This window comes from Gambusia affinis, linkage group LG07 (assembly GCF_019740435.1).
Source record: "Gambusia affinis linkage group LG07, SWU_Gaff_1.0, whole genome shotgun sequence".
NCBI classification, from domain to species: domain Eukaryota; kingdom Metazoa; phylum Chordata; class Actinopteri; order Cyprinodontiformes; family Poeciliidae; genus Gambusia; species Gambusia affinis.
The window spans coordinates 6,059,632-6,074,628 of NC_057874.1; the positions used below are offsets into that span (position 1 = coordinate 6,059,632).

At 40.9% G+C, this 14,997-nt stretch overlaps 1 protein-coding gene across 3 annotated transcripts in view; it reads right to left on the reverse strand.

Annotated features, from left to right (window-relative positions):
• LOC122834324 (cadherin-4-like) overlaps positions 1–14,997 on the reverse strand; it is a 301,525-nt gene that overhangs the window by 29,354 nt on the left and 257,174 nt on the right. For all 3 annotated transcript variants that reach the window (XM_044122665.1, XM_044122664.1, XM_044122666.1), the window contains one exon: positions 4,692–4,829. In XM_044122665.1, coding sequence (XP_043978600.1) covers positions 4,692–4,829 — 138 coding nt within the window. The remainder of the gene's footprint in view (positions 1–4,691; positions 4,830–14,997) is intronic.

The window sequence follows — 14,997 nt, forward strand, 5'->3', positions numbered from 1 at the left end:
TTGTGCACAACCGCTCTGGTTCTCAAACTTCAATCAAACACGTATCTGCTCTAGAAATAACTACTGAGCAGAAAAACAAAAACAAATTGGCGCTTTGGGGCCGACACACAGGGCCCGCACTTTAGTAAGGTAGACGCAGACACAATGCATTCTTTTAGACAGTGCCTGCTAAAAGATGGTGGCAATTTTTAATGTAGACAGAGAAGAAAATTAGAAAAAAAAAAAACCCCAACCTGCTGCTTCATTAAAACTGAATGGGGATGCAACAGGAAGTTGGTGGGTTGAAGATGGAGGAGCAAGAACAAAACCAGCAACCTCTGTCAAAAAATCCTTTTATTTTCCTTTCTTATTTTGACAGTGCATTTCAGATTAGCGCTGTACATGTACATAACTTACATGTTTTGCAGTCTTTAATATTATAATGACCTAAGAAATATTTTGCTTAAAGTGATTTTGGCAAAAAGGTAAAATAATAAATAAATAAAAATCCCCACCCTTTTATTCCCCCCCCCAAAAAAAGATGATTTATGTAAAAATTAGAAATACATACTTTTGGCAAACAAAACAATAACTTAGGCCATTATTATAGGGAGGTGGCAATATTTTATCCTAAGTCGGTGGGTTTTATTTTCAAATAAATCATTGAGGAAACATTCAATTCATCATTTACAAACTGTTTTAGAAATTTAAGTTCAGTTTTAAATTGCTCCAGTGATTCTTCTCTGGCAGGTTCTTGATGATTTGCAACGACTATGGAAGTAAATATGTGCCGTCAGAATTTGAATAAAAAATACCTCTGAAATTTGAATGTTGTATATTAGTGCTTACTTTTTCAGTATTAAAATAAATTCAGAATATATTTTTAACCTAAAAAAAAATTCAATGTCATTATTTTTGCAGTAAAAACGACCAGCCAAAGCGCCACGGTCTGCTGGTAAAGTTGTTCCCTAGAGCTTCAAATGTTGCTGGAGCCTCCACCTCAACAGAACCTTTGACCCGATGAAGCCAGAAACGTTTGGATCGCCGTGGCGATGGGCAATGTTCTCCCGGTGACAGAAGCCCGACTTTATTATTGTTGGGAGATTGGTCTGTAAATGTTCAATAGTGACTCGTCCAGATTCCTCATTTTCAGCAGTTTTTTGATAAATTGTTTCTTAGATTTTATTGGATTTTCAAATTTTCAACCTTTGTGCTTCGTTTTCTGCATTTGATTAGATTAGACTGGCTAAAAGCATCGTGATTATCACCGTTCATAACACAATGACAAACAAGTAATAACACAACACTTTCAGACCAATCCTGAGAGCATTTCTCTTTTTCTTTTGTCAAATTGGAACTAATATATTAGCTTGGTTTACAAACAGTGGAGTAATTTTGCCTAATTAACATGCATATACTGTCTCTTTGCTCCACCAGAAACCAATAAACTCTTCTTGCCTCTGTCAGAAAATAATAAAAAAAATGTTTAAAAAAATTACTGAACTGTTCCAGATTGCGTTGTTTGTGTGGGAAGCAAAAGCTAAGTACAGAAAATGACAAAGTAGTGTAAAAAAACAAACAGAAACAGGGTTTTTATTCATTTTTACTCATTACCATATCTGAGTCACACACCAGGAAAATGTAAACCGGCCTTTTAATAACAACCTGGTTAGTTTGTTGCGCATACACAACGCTATGCAAAGGTATTTGTTTGCTTTTTCCATTTTGTTACGTTACAACCACAAACTTTAATGTATTTTGTCTGAGATCCACACAAGTGAGTTCATATTTATCAAGTGGGAAGACATTTTGCTCTTGCTTTCAGTAGAATCAGTAGAATCTGGGTGCAGTGATGGACTCGGACCCGAACATTCAGAGACACATAAAGATAATTAGAAAGTCAGCCCTCTGTCGCCGGAAGAACATTTCCAGGATTAAAGGACTGATGTCCCGGAAAAACCGGGGTTCTCTTTTCAAAACTAATTTCACTTTTGGACAATGCTTACCACTCCACGCCTCACACTGAAACAGCACTGCAAAAGTCTGCATTAGAGACCAGCGGCTGCATCCTATGCGCACAAAGGAGCATCACCACAGGTCCTTCCCGCCGTCAGGAGTTGTTAGGCTGTATGGCTGTCTAACAACAGAATATGCTTTTCCTGCTAGTCCTTCTGTATCGCTTTGTAAGTACATTTTTTGCACAAAAGCACAATTTGTGCAAACTAGTGTTGTTGTTTTTCTTTATCCTGTTAGATATGTGAATTACTTAGAGTCAGAACGGTGTAGCTTTTCTTATTGTCTATTTTCCTTGTTTGGTTTAAGTTCTAAAAATCCTGACATTCTGCTCATTTCTATGTTGATCATTGTTAGAAGGGTGCTGCCATATGAATTTGCAAGTTTGCGTTTAGTTTCTCAGTTTGTTATTGCAGTCTGTTCTGTTCTGTGGGAGTTTGTTCTCCTCCATAAACGTTTGTGTTTTCCATTCGAACTCTAGTTTCTCTGAGTCTCTGTTCGGCTCCTTTCGTGTTAATTAGTCTCTCTCCCTCAGGTTTCCCCGCTTGTGTTCTGTCGCAGCTGTTCCTTATCGCCTCCGATTACTTCCTCTGGTGCGCTTGTCATTTTTCCACCCCTGACTCAGCATTTAACCTCTTTTTTTTTTTTTTACTGTTCGTTTCTGGATTCTTTCATTATTCAGCCTGCACTTCATGACCCGTGATTCTACTGCACATTTTCGCACTTTGGTCCTTCCTTAAACCCTGATTTGACAGTGATTATTATTTACAGTTTGCTTGTTTTTTTTTGCATTTGAGGCTTTTCACAGGTGTTTGTGCGCTTTCCATTTTCCCGCCACTCTGCTGCTGATTCATCTAATTTCCACACGGCAGGACAGATAACAGGAAGTGCTCCACTCTGATCTGTTCTTAACCTGCTTTAAACATCTCCTCAAATTTATTCCTGAACCGTTGGCTGTGTTCCTTGTTTCTGAAATGCCGTTTGTTCTCCAGCAAACCTCCGAGAGCTTCAAAGAAAAGCTGGATTTACACCGAAACTACAAGCAGATGAGCTCTGTTCAATAGTCAGGTGAAGGCCTCTGGTTACACTGCATTTAAAATAATGATTAAAAAAAAATAATCACACAACCTTTTTCTTCCACTGTAGAGTTAGTCTTTAGCTGTACCGGTACACAACATGCTGGCAAAATGCAGGTGGGTGTCCGAGTGTCCGACCCTGACACAAAGCGAACGAGTGTCCGCTTTGCAGTAAGCACAGCGGCGCTTCTGTTTGAAATCTCTGACATCCCACAAAGAGTACAGCAGTTCTAACGGACCTGTCAGCATTCGATTCTGCTTTATCACCCGGAAGGTAACAAAGAGCGGGGAGGAAAAAAGTAAAGTAAAGAGGGAAAGGGACAGATGCTCCCGTTCAAAAGCCTCCACGCTCCGAGAAAGCCCCGGCCTCCGAATACTGCTTCTTCATCAGAACCAATCGGCGTCTTCTAGTAATTCTCGCCACGAACGACGCAGCTGGACGGAGACGCCTGCAGACACACCGGGCAGAGGCTGAGCAAGCAGGAGGAACGCCGAGACGGAAGAGAAAAACCCAACTTCATCAGCACCTTTTAGCTTCCCCCCATATGTTGTGTTTGAGTTGCAAGTATTGTTCTCAGCCATCCAGGTTTTTTCAGCGCATTCCCACATTTAATTGGCCTCTCAGAGGAAAAGCTAAATTTGCTGTTTTTATGCCGAGAACACAAAATATATGTGCATACCGATCTGAAGATCAACACACATCTGTCGTATTTGAATGTCGCGTACACTTTTGTCTTTCCGGATTTGAGGAGTGGATAAGGTAAAATTGCTGCTCTGTTGTTTCATATTTGGTGAATTATGAATTAATTTGACAAATTCAAAAGAAGCATCGATGACAACATCGGTTTTATAGAAATTATTTTCGGATGGAGGAAATATGAGACAAGAAAAATGCAAAAATAAAGAACTTAATCATTTTTCTAAAATCACAAATTTTTATTAAATAAAAAAAAATAAGTTAATTTCTGCCAGAAAATATTCAGAAATTCTGATATTAATCTCAGAAATTCTTTAGAAAAAAAATTGGAAACTTCAAAAGTGAATTATTTTTATTTATTTATTTTTTTTTTTTTTAACTTTCAAGCTCAGAAAATGTCCATTAGTGGATCATTTTGGACTTTTTAAACTCAGGAATGTCAAACTTTTTTCCTGAAAAGTTCTGAGATTAATCTCTTTCCTAGCAAATGTCTGAATTCAAGCTCAGTGTTTTGGCGGAAACTTCTTCTTCTTCTTGTTTTAAATTTTCCATCTACAGCAGACGTCGTGTGCTGTGCTAAATCTGTTTTCTTGATCTCAAAATGTCAGTTAAAATGATTTATTGAAGCGCCATGCTCTTTGCTCATCTTCATAATGTCCTAGTTGTTAAATTAATCAAGCTGCTTTGCTCTTCAAGCTGGCATAACAATCGCTGGGTGGAAAAGTTTCTGTCGGGAAAAAGGCAGCAGAATCCATCTGGCCACCTGCTGTGGAGTAAAACCACCAAAGAACCCAGAAGGCACGAGGAAGCGTTTAGGCTGAACAAACGGAATAATTCTTGAACATTGAACAGAAGTGATAATAAAAACAACCCAAAACATTCTAAAAGTCAATCTTTTCTCACGTTTTTCCTCAACGTTGACTTACCGTCCGGACTGTCAGTTCTGGTGGGTTGTCGTTGATGTCGGTGATGGATATGAGCGCCGTGGCCGTGTTGGAGAGCCCAAAGTTCAGATTGCCCTCCATGTCCGTGGCCTGGACGATAATGGTGTACTGCGACACTTTCTGTGGACAGAAACGGAGAGATGGTGCTCAGCGATCGGCTGATAGACAGCGGCGTGCAAAAGGGGAAAAGCAAACATCGTCCACGAGACGCTGATCTCCAAAAGACAAATGAACTGTTAATCTGCGAATCTAGTGCGACTCGCAGCCTGGGATTGAACGCAGGATAATCTTTCCGTTCGTGAACCAGCCGCTCACTGGATCAACTGTGTAAATGGAGCAACCTCGCCCACTCAGTAAACAAAGACAAACAGACACACAAAGTTTAAGGGAGGCAACAATGAGTTGGTTAACAGGCCCATTCGTTACTGTCGAAAAGTCTCGGCGTTCTGCTGCGGGAGCAGACCCGGGTCATCACTCACTCTAATGAAGGTGCCGCCACTTTAAGACGCACAGGAAAAGCTTTGGCTAAAGGAAGGAGGTGAAAGGGCTTTATACAGTCCAGTGATTGTGAGGAGGAGCAGCACTGAGGGACGCAGGCTAATGTCAAACTCATGTCAGCCGTTTCTGGCATTTATTGATAGAAATGACATCATTTATAATAATTTTTCTTAAAAAGGAAAAGGAAACAACAGCTACATCCCTTTCATGAGGTGAATGTTTGTATATCAGCCAGTTTTTCACATCCTGCTTGTCACCAATGGGTTCTTTCCTTCAGGTATCAATATCAACCATGTGTCACGTTAAGCTCGCTGCAGTTCTCGTTTGAAGCAGAAGATGTCACTAGAGAGAATCTGTACTTACAAGTGATAGAAGAGGAAATATCTCCAGGAAGCATTTTGCTAATATATAATACCTATTGAGCCCCCGAGATCCGATATTAATATCTTTATCGGTTCACATATTGAAAAACAATCCAGATCTGGCATTTATTTATTTTATCTTACATTCCTAACAAATTATAGTTGTCTTCATTTTATATGTTTGACCAGGCTTGTGAAGATATTAAGTGTATTTAAGCGCGCTGTACGGGTACAGAGTTATCAAATAAATAAGCAATTCAGTACATTTCTGTCTGCGTTTAAAAAAAAATTAAAAAAAGAAGAAAAGTTTGGTACATTTAGTATCGGCTGATACCAAATGTTCAGTTTTAAACATCGCGTATCTGTATGTGTATCGGAAGTGACAAAAGTGGATCGGTGCGTCTATACCGAGCAGTGTGACTTTATGGTGCTTTTGGCATTTGTGTAATCACAGATTTCATTGTGCCAATGGCTGATATGAGTTATGTCAACAATGGCTTTTGAATTGAATTTGCAGAAAGTTGCCGAAACGATGATCCGCACGGCAGGTTTGTGTGACGAACTGGCAACCTGTTCAGGATGCACCTGCAGAAAGGCGGCTAATCACCAGACACCCAACCACCTCAACCAGCATCAGTAGACCGGTAAAGTCGATGAACAGATGACCAGATAACAGAACGTCCCAACAGAGCTGCAGCCTCTTCTTCTGCCGTCACAAATAAGCAGAACTTGCAGCAGCAGCAGCAGGGAAGAGTCTTCCTTCTGCACAGATGACTTTAACAACTGTGGTGAATACAGACGTTTCAGACGTGATCGTCTGCCTGCTGTAACTCTTGCCCTCAGGTCATTCTCAAAAACATCATTACAGCCGCAGCCAGAGCAGCTCTCTTCCACGCAGACGGCGTCTCGTGGAGTCATCAAAGACTTTTAGGGTTTGACGGACCTCACGTAAATGATCCAGCAGCCGGTCATACGTGTCAAGATTTCTCACATGTCTCTAACCGAGAAGTTAAGAAAGTTGAATGATTTGGTGACGAGTGAGATGACAGCTCAAACCGAGCAGAACTAGACCCTCAGAAATGTGCTTGGGTTGGTCAGTCTGCCTCTTTTCTCTTAAGACTGAGTCTTAATTAGAAAAATAAAAAATAAAAGCTGGGGTTTTTGTGGAGTCTAGTAAGCTCAAAATGGCCATTAAGTAGTCAAATAGTAAGACTCAAACTTAATTATTTCAGAGATTTCCTGTTTTGCTCTTTGTTTTGTTGCTTCGATTCATAATCCAGAGATGCTACTAGTCACAGCTCTGGGGGAAAAAAAGATCATAGAAACTAAGTAGTTTCTATGATTTTACTCTTTATAGGTAAATGTTTGAGTAAAATGAACATTGTTCTTTTATTCTACAAACTACTGACAACATGTTTCTGAAATTCCAATTTATTCACAGAAAATGAGAAATAATGAAATAGATTCAGCGCTTTCAGACCTCAAATAATGCAAACAAAACAAGTTCATGTTCATTTAGAAACAACAACACTGATGTTTTAACTCAGGAAGAGTTCAGAAATCAACATTTGGTGGAATAACCACAAGGTTCTCAATGGGGTTCACTGCAGTGGGCTCTTCATTTGTTTTTTTTGTTTTTTTTCCCAGAGCTCTACCCATGTGGATGAGTAATAACTGCTTAATGGCAAGTAAACAAACTAAGCTGAGGTCTTTATCTGATGTGTCAAATGAATTACAGCCAACAGAAAAGTACAAAAATTTATTTTCTGTTTTAGTTTGTACCCAAGATTGTCGAGAAGTAAATAATTTCATTCAAATAAGAACAATTCGACGTTCTATTATTCTTCTTCTGCCGCAACTCTTTCAGCAGGGCTTTTTTTTCTTTCTTTTTTTTTTGTCCTTTGTAGCGACATCTACTGTCCAAAATGAGAACTGCAGTGTGGGTGAAGATGGGGGTAAGATATGGAGCATTATGCGTAATCTGTGTTGGTGCCAGAACTAGCTGACGGTAGACCCGTGGCCGGGGCCTTCAGCGGCAGCACAGTGGAGCCCCAGGATGAAGAACCATGAGATGATGAACTCTGTTTAAATGCGGCTGAATCAAAAGGAAGAGAAAACATAAAGGCAGAGCGTCCCTGCTGACGGGCTCTGTCCGTGGTACTGAAAGTTCACGCTGTACTCAGATCCAACCACCCTGTCAGTCAGTGTGTGTGTGTGTGTGTGTGTGTGTGTGTGTGTGCTTCCACCCTGGCCGTATAGAAGCCTCCCTGCTTTGTGGGTTCTGTTTATTCCTATAAATCCATATGGCTTCATTCTGCCAGAGAGGAGGAAGGGGGAGAGAGAGAATGGAAATCAAGGCCGGCCCGACCATCCTGCTCCTTTGTTCAAACATCCACCATGAATCTTACAGCGACGGTCTGAACGCCTGTTTGTAGTGCGGCGCTGGCTTCAGCACATTCATTCGCACTCTCTAATGACTCGAAGTCCAGTGGCACTTGTGATTTCTTAAAGAAGCAGGAGCGAATCTGAACAGAGGCGTGGTGAGCCACAGGTTCAGGAGAAAACGCTTCCCATGTTTAGCCTTTTTCTTCCCACCCCCTTTTCTTCTCCCTCTGGTTTATTGTTTTCTTTCGTAACACACATTCTGAGCTTCTTTCGATCTCCTCCCATGTTTTTTTTTTTAATCACATCTTGGCTGTTCATGTCATTTCTCAGCCTCTCTCTCTTCCTCGCTCTCTCTCTCTCTCTTTCTTTTTAAGACTAGAAGGAAGCGGCTGATTGGGAGATAAGTCCGGTCAAAGCCCGCGTCCGGCCGGGGCCGTTCTGCGTCTCTCCGAGTCATTATGAAGTGCGCCGACGTGTTCATTTGCACCAAACCAGTGCTATTAATGAAAACTCAATACTGGCTGGCCTTTATTAGATTCATAATGAAATATCAATACCATCTTGCCTCATCCAGGGCCTCGGTAAACAGACACGCCGCCCCCCTCTGACTGAATGTGTCTCGCTGCAGACTCATTGAGATCCAGTCGCATGCGTCGGTCTTGAAATAGCAGCAGATGGTTATGAGAAGCTAACAGGCTGGAGCTTTTTTGACGGACGCGCCACATTCCTCAGGTCAGGGGACGAGAAGCTGAGCCGGTAGGTGGTGCTAACGCTCGGCGGGGGGTTGGATGATGAGGGGAGGGTCCGTGCCATCCTGCAGGGTTATATCACCCATCTGAGAGTAGTTACAAGTTTACGGCCTTCCTATTGCACACATATGCATCCATTAACCCTGCGGTGAGTGGGAACAGGTGGGACTCAGACATGTAAAAGCACTCGGCCGGCGTGTGTTTATGTGCACCGAGCGCGGGCGCCGCGGGAGCACTCTCCTGTCCGAGCAGGAACCCTCTAATGAGAACAGCAGAAGTGCTGAACAGAAAAAAAATTAAAATAAAATAAAATAAAAACCTCCCCTTCAGATTAAAGTCCAACGCAGCTGCTTGTCTCGCAACCAAACAGGCCGACAGTCCACGCCAAACTCAATCTGCACGAGCAAGGAGCCATCGGAGACCAGAGAAACATCTGCACTCGGAGCTCTGCTGACCATAAAAACCTCCATTTCTTCTTCTTCTTTTTTTTTTTCTTTGTACGGCCCAAATTAGGCAGCTAGCCTTCCAGGAGACGGAACACAAATACTGGGAAATGGCTTCCAGTTTCCAGCGTTGACTCCTCAAATTGCCCAACAGAGCAGCTGTCAGGTGAGGTGGAACGAGCGATGGTCTTAATACGCAAATGAAAGAGCTCCGGTGAGACTGTGTTAGCCAAAACAGAAAGGGACTGAAACCTACAGTGTGCAACTTTTATATATATATATATATATATATATATATATATATATATATATATATATATATATATATATATATATATATATATATATATATATATATATATATATGACAGTTTGTATCTGTGAAAAAAATAAATAAATCAGTTTACTCCATTTCCTTTTGCTGTCTGAAGAAATGCACCGCTGGTCAAACCAACCAATCAGAGCCTAGAGGAGGGTTTTAGTGTTGTCAATCATGCCCATGACAGTGTTGCTAAATGTGCTAATGGTGAAGAAACAATTTGCCGTTCTGGAAAAACTGTTTATCCGCCGTCATCGGTGGCTATGCTAACTAGCCAGAACATTTAGCCCACTGTAAATGAGCCAGCTGTAGCGTAGCTTTGCTTGATTGACAGCGCTAAGTCCCTCCTTCTGGCTCTGATTAGTTGCTTCTGACCAATCGGTGTATTTTCTACAGTTAGCACTGGGAGAAGGCACATGAGAGGAGCTCTTTTTATTTATTTATTCATTTTCATTAAAGTTATATACTCCTGATTTAATGTTGATGTGAGCTGGTGAAATGTGGCTTCGTGGCAGCAAGACGTGGACAGGTGAGCGAATGATCTTAATGCGGTTCTGGACAGAACCACTCGGGGAGGGAAGAAGAGTTGGAGACCAGATGAGTGAGGCTTGCTGCTGTCTCGACTCGGTTGAATTGTGATCTGGCTTGCTGGGCGCCCGCCGACCACACTCATTGGCTTGTCACTAGTAATCTGCGTCAAACAGTCTCGGCTCCCTCCTTCCCCTCCCTCTGTCCACTCCAGTGAGTCGCTGACCCCATCGCCGCGGCGTCGCTCTGATCGCTTAAAGTAGTGTTCACAATTTGAACCCATTTAATCACATTTTAATAGCCATTAAACAAGCCTGGGTGTGAAGAAGTTTCTGGAAAAACGCTGCACTTGTTTTTTTATTACTTTACCCAGTAAGACTTCAGTATTTATTTTAATAGGATTTTATATCAATCTTTGTCAAATAACTCAAACTCAACCAAACTGGATGGAGAGGATCTGTGAAGAGCAACTCTACGTCTTCCCTCACAGTGCAACTCTTTCTGTATGTTGACGGCAGCAATAATACTTCCAAAGACAAATTTAAACCGGTTTAATTTTGTTTAAATACTTTTCTTTTATTAGTCATGCTTTTCAATTTTGTTATGCCGTAGTAAGTCAGGTCAGTAAGCTTTTTATTCAAAAACTGATTAGGACACACCCACCTAAAGAACTTCGCAAATAAAGTTAGAAAACATTTAAGACCCTTTTTTAGAACCTACAATATTTGGTTCTTTTCTACACGGTTAGTTAAAACGTTGTATTGCTGAGGAGGTAAAAACAAAGGAACGAAGAATAAAGTTATTTGAACATGGATCTTACAGGGCTGGGATATTTGTCCCAACAGGTTTTCCTCCAAAACTGAAGTGAGGAAGACGGCTGGTACTAACAAATATTAGCTCCATACATCTTCCCATTAAAACTTTGAGCTTCTCTGGCCCAGCTGAAGACAAGCGTCATCACGTCGTCCTGTCAGTTTGTTTAGATATCGTTACACTTTCAGCGGCTAGATGAAATAGCACTCATAGAGACGGTAAAAACTCAAGAGATTGTTTAGATCTGATCCGGTTTTAACTTCCCCAAAACTTGTCTGAAACTGGCTTTGGCTGGATTTCTTTTAGGGGTATCAGAGTAGTGAGAGTTAATAAATATGCACACGTAAATCTTTAATAAAAACAAACAAACAAACAAAAAAACCTCATCACTTTCCTTCTCAGCAGTAAAAACAAAAAGAAAGAACTGCATGTCCAGAGAAGTGTGTGTGTCCCGTTGTCATCCCTGCATGGAGTCGTCCGCCGTACTGCGTTAAGGACGAAACCGAAGATGGTTTGAATAAAACCTGCAGCGTGGAGACGTGCTGCTCTCTGAAGGCTCTCAATCTCTTTTGTAGAGACACTGACTCAGATATGAAGGTAAACCTGAGTCCACTTGATTAGATACGCCTCCACATCCACACAAACGGCTCACACAGCGCATAAAAGAAGCTTTGATTCATAGTTAGGGAAAAAAAAAAAGAAAAGAAAGAAAGAATACAGAACGAGGAGGTTTAATTGACTGTTCACCTGTGCGTTACAGCACAATGCACAGGCCAGGATTGAGATCCAGTTTTGAACAGACTGTGGCTAACAACAGCAGATGAAAATAGCCGAAGCGAGTGTGCAAATAAACACTTGTACTGCGGCGGGTCATGCCTCCTCACCGAAACTGGACACAAAGGTTTGTTGAAACGGTCACCAAAAAAAAAACAAAAAACAGGAAGGTGAAAAATTGAGTTCGGAGCAAAATTAAGGATTTCTAATAAAGCTGAAGAGTCTGATAATACACAGAGAGATGGTAAAAACTAAATCATTACAGTGTTACAAATAGGCTCCTGGGATTATGGTGTTGTACAATAATGCTGATGTAACAAAAAAAAAAGAAAAAAAAAAAGATGCAAATATTTTACACTAGAGAAAGTTTGTGTTCACTTAAAATGACATTAGCCCTTTTGCTAAACCGCTAGCACAAACCGGGGCTATAGTTACATTCACTGTTTTCACATTGACCAGATAAGTGGTCATTAAGTCAGGACTTACAGGCAATATCTTATGCCGTTGTATATTAATGTTTCCCTAATTTCTTAATTGCTAGACATAAAAAAAAAAAAATCCTTTTAATTCAGAATTAAGCAAAAGATGTAGTTAGTTTGAACTAAAGCATTACTAGCTAACAAAGGATGATGGTGCTCTATACTAATGTCAGTGAGCGGTGTTAATCGTTTTACCTGATATGAGAAACTGATTTGGCTACAAAATGTAACTTTAGCCAGTAAGACGCTAAGAAGCTAGCATAAGTTAGTGCTGGTTTAGGGAGCGTCTCGGTCCATCAGATTGTAGCTAAAGGCGTTTTTAGGCAACAGGAGGTTGCTTCTGTTTTTATAATGCCATTAGAAAATGAGCTCATTGTTACTTTATGCATTTGTTCACCAGATAAAGCAGACAGACTCACAGTGGATACAAAGTTATCGCAAAGTCTGTCAGGATTTATCTAAACATCGCCTCAAAACAGCTGTTTCCTCAAAGCTCTGAGGAACGTACATATACATTTACAAAATGATTTGTCATCTCTTAAAGTAGTTTTGGATTTTTTTAAAGTCTTTTTTTTAACAGGTTTAGTTCTTCCCCCCACAAGTTCCAAGTTCTTTGAAAGCACTTAAATATAATCCATTCAGGCGTATAATGGCACCAGCTAAACATATATTAGCATATTTGTACCAACAGCCTGCAGCAAGGAGACAATTTCTTCCCATTTATCTAGTTGTAGCCGGAGAAATATTAAAGATACCTCAGCGTGAAAGGCATGAAGGAGATTAAATTTGATCCTAACAAGTTATTTCCTAAATAAGATAGCCTCCACAAAATCAATAGAGACAGCGATTGAAATTCCTGACTCTTATTGCTAATCTCATTTTTAGCTTGTTTTGTTTTTGGTTAACCCTCTGTGGTCAAACGGCAGAGATGTTAACAAGTCAAGATTTAAATACACTCATCATTAAAACAAATCCTGTTTGTAAGGTCATATATGAATTAGGATGCAAGAAACTGCAACTGACAACTCTACTTGTTTTGCAATATGAGATGCACAACGGCCAAGTTGTTAGCATTGTTACCAAGATGGCACTTTATGTTTGATGTTTTGGATTTTTTCTTTTTTTCTTAAACAGCTCATTGTGGGATTGTTCTACCACAATAGAACAAGAATTTATGCACATCATAACCACCAAATTTCCAACTTGTATACATTTCAGAGCATTACGATAAAACAAAGTGGAGCTCAAAGAGCCAGAAATTTTCAGCCAGAGCACTGGCATCGATTTATTTAACAGAGGAGCATAAATTAAGCTGCTTAGTTTCTTCTGAAGGCGATCCGCCGCACAGCTCAATGCTAACTCGCCGCACACGGCGCGCATAATAAAGTGGATATTGAGTGGATATTTTCTTGATTAAACGCTCGCTTACAAGCAGTCAACATCCACCTACATGCATCAATACTTCTCATTCAGCAACCAGCTCGTAATCCTCTGATGTTTTTCGCCGTCTGGCCTCTGGAGCTCCGGCTAAACAAGGCGAATTAACATAACTCAGCATCTCGGAGACAATGCGGCCCCAGGCCCATTTAGGATGCAGGTTCTCTTGCCTGTATCCCCTGGTCAGGCCCTAGTGGAGCCAGGCTGTGGGCTGCTCTTGTCCTTGAGGCTGCTCAGAAGATGTCCTAATCGTCGGTGAGGCGGTCCAGTGTGGAGCTGGCATCAGCCCTGGGGGGACAGCTTGATGCCGAGCGGCTCCACACCACGATCCCCTCCCCGCTCGCCACCGCACCTACAACCACCAGACAGTTCCAAGCCAGGGCTCATGAGAGATTGAGACAGCCGGGGGGTAATGAAAGACAGCAGCACTGCCTGCCAGACGAACTGCTGGCATGGAAAAGGGCCGCAATGGGAGAGAGTCCATGCCAGCTGTGGCTCTTTGACATGTTGGACTCTGCTACCTGCTTCATCAGAGTTGTACTTCATTTGAAGACTGTCATTCCTGTTCCAGGCTAACAAGTAAATTTGCTTTTAGTACAGTGTTGGGGGGGGAAAAAAAGAAAAGAAAAAAAAGCACACAAACAAAATCGACCAAATCTAAAAAGCTGATTTGTTTTTTTTTCCCTCCCCTCAGCTTAACCCTCTCAAACACAACAAACAATGGGCCTAGTAGGTGTGGAAAGTTTTCTCATGATAATTTCAGATGCTATTGTGATAATAAAAGTGATGAGAAGAACTATTTACAACTTATTTTTTAAGACAACTCTATGGTTCTGACTGCATGGCACAGCAATCATGGCCCCACAAACACAAATGAAGCCCATTTGTAAGAAGCTTGTGTAGCACATCAGAGATAAAGAAGTGTGATTATATCACTAAATTGCACACAATAACTTCTTTTAATCATATTTTCAAATGTATTACTTCTCGTCGACAAACCTTTATTGAAAAAATTAAAACCTAAAAAAAAAATTGAGGGTGTAAGATGACAAAATATGAATGAATTGACTTGGTTATAGTGGATTCACCCTTTTATTTGTCACCCATAATTGCGCTGCCATGGTGGAACAGTTCCATCAACAAAACAAAACCTGGAAATGTAGGTGTTATTAATTAATGCTGTGAGTCACAGCAAAGGCAAAATAACGCGGAAAAAAACCCGTGGAAAACTTAATTATAAAACAGACTTGTTGCCATAGCAACTGACTGACAATAGTCCGCTATCAGGATTCAACACACACACAAAAAAAACAAACAAACATGAAAACATTTACCACACACAGAACCGAACATTCAATCCATTACAGTATTATGCTTTCAGACTTGATGACTATTTTGCGATTATTAATAGGTGATCGTCTGATCACAGCGGTGGCTGATGAGCTACTTCAATCAGCTGCTCTGCTGATGGTCTGTCAGAGAGTCTGTGTGTGGCTCGCCT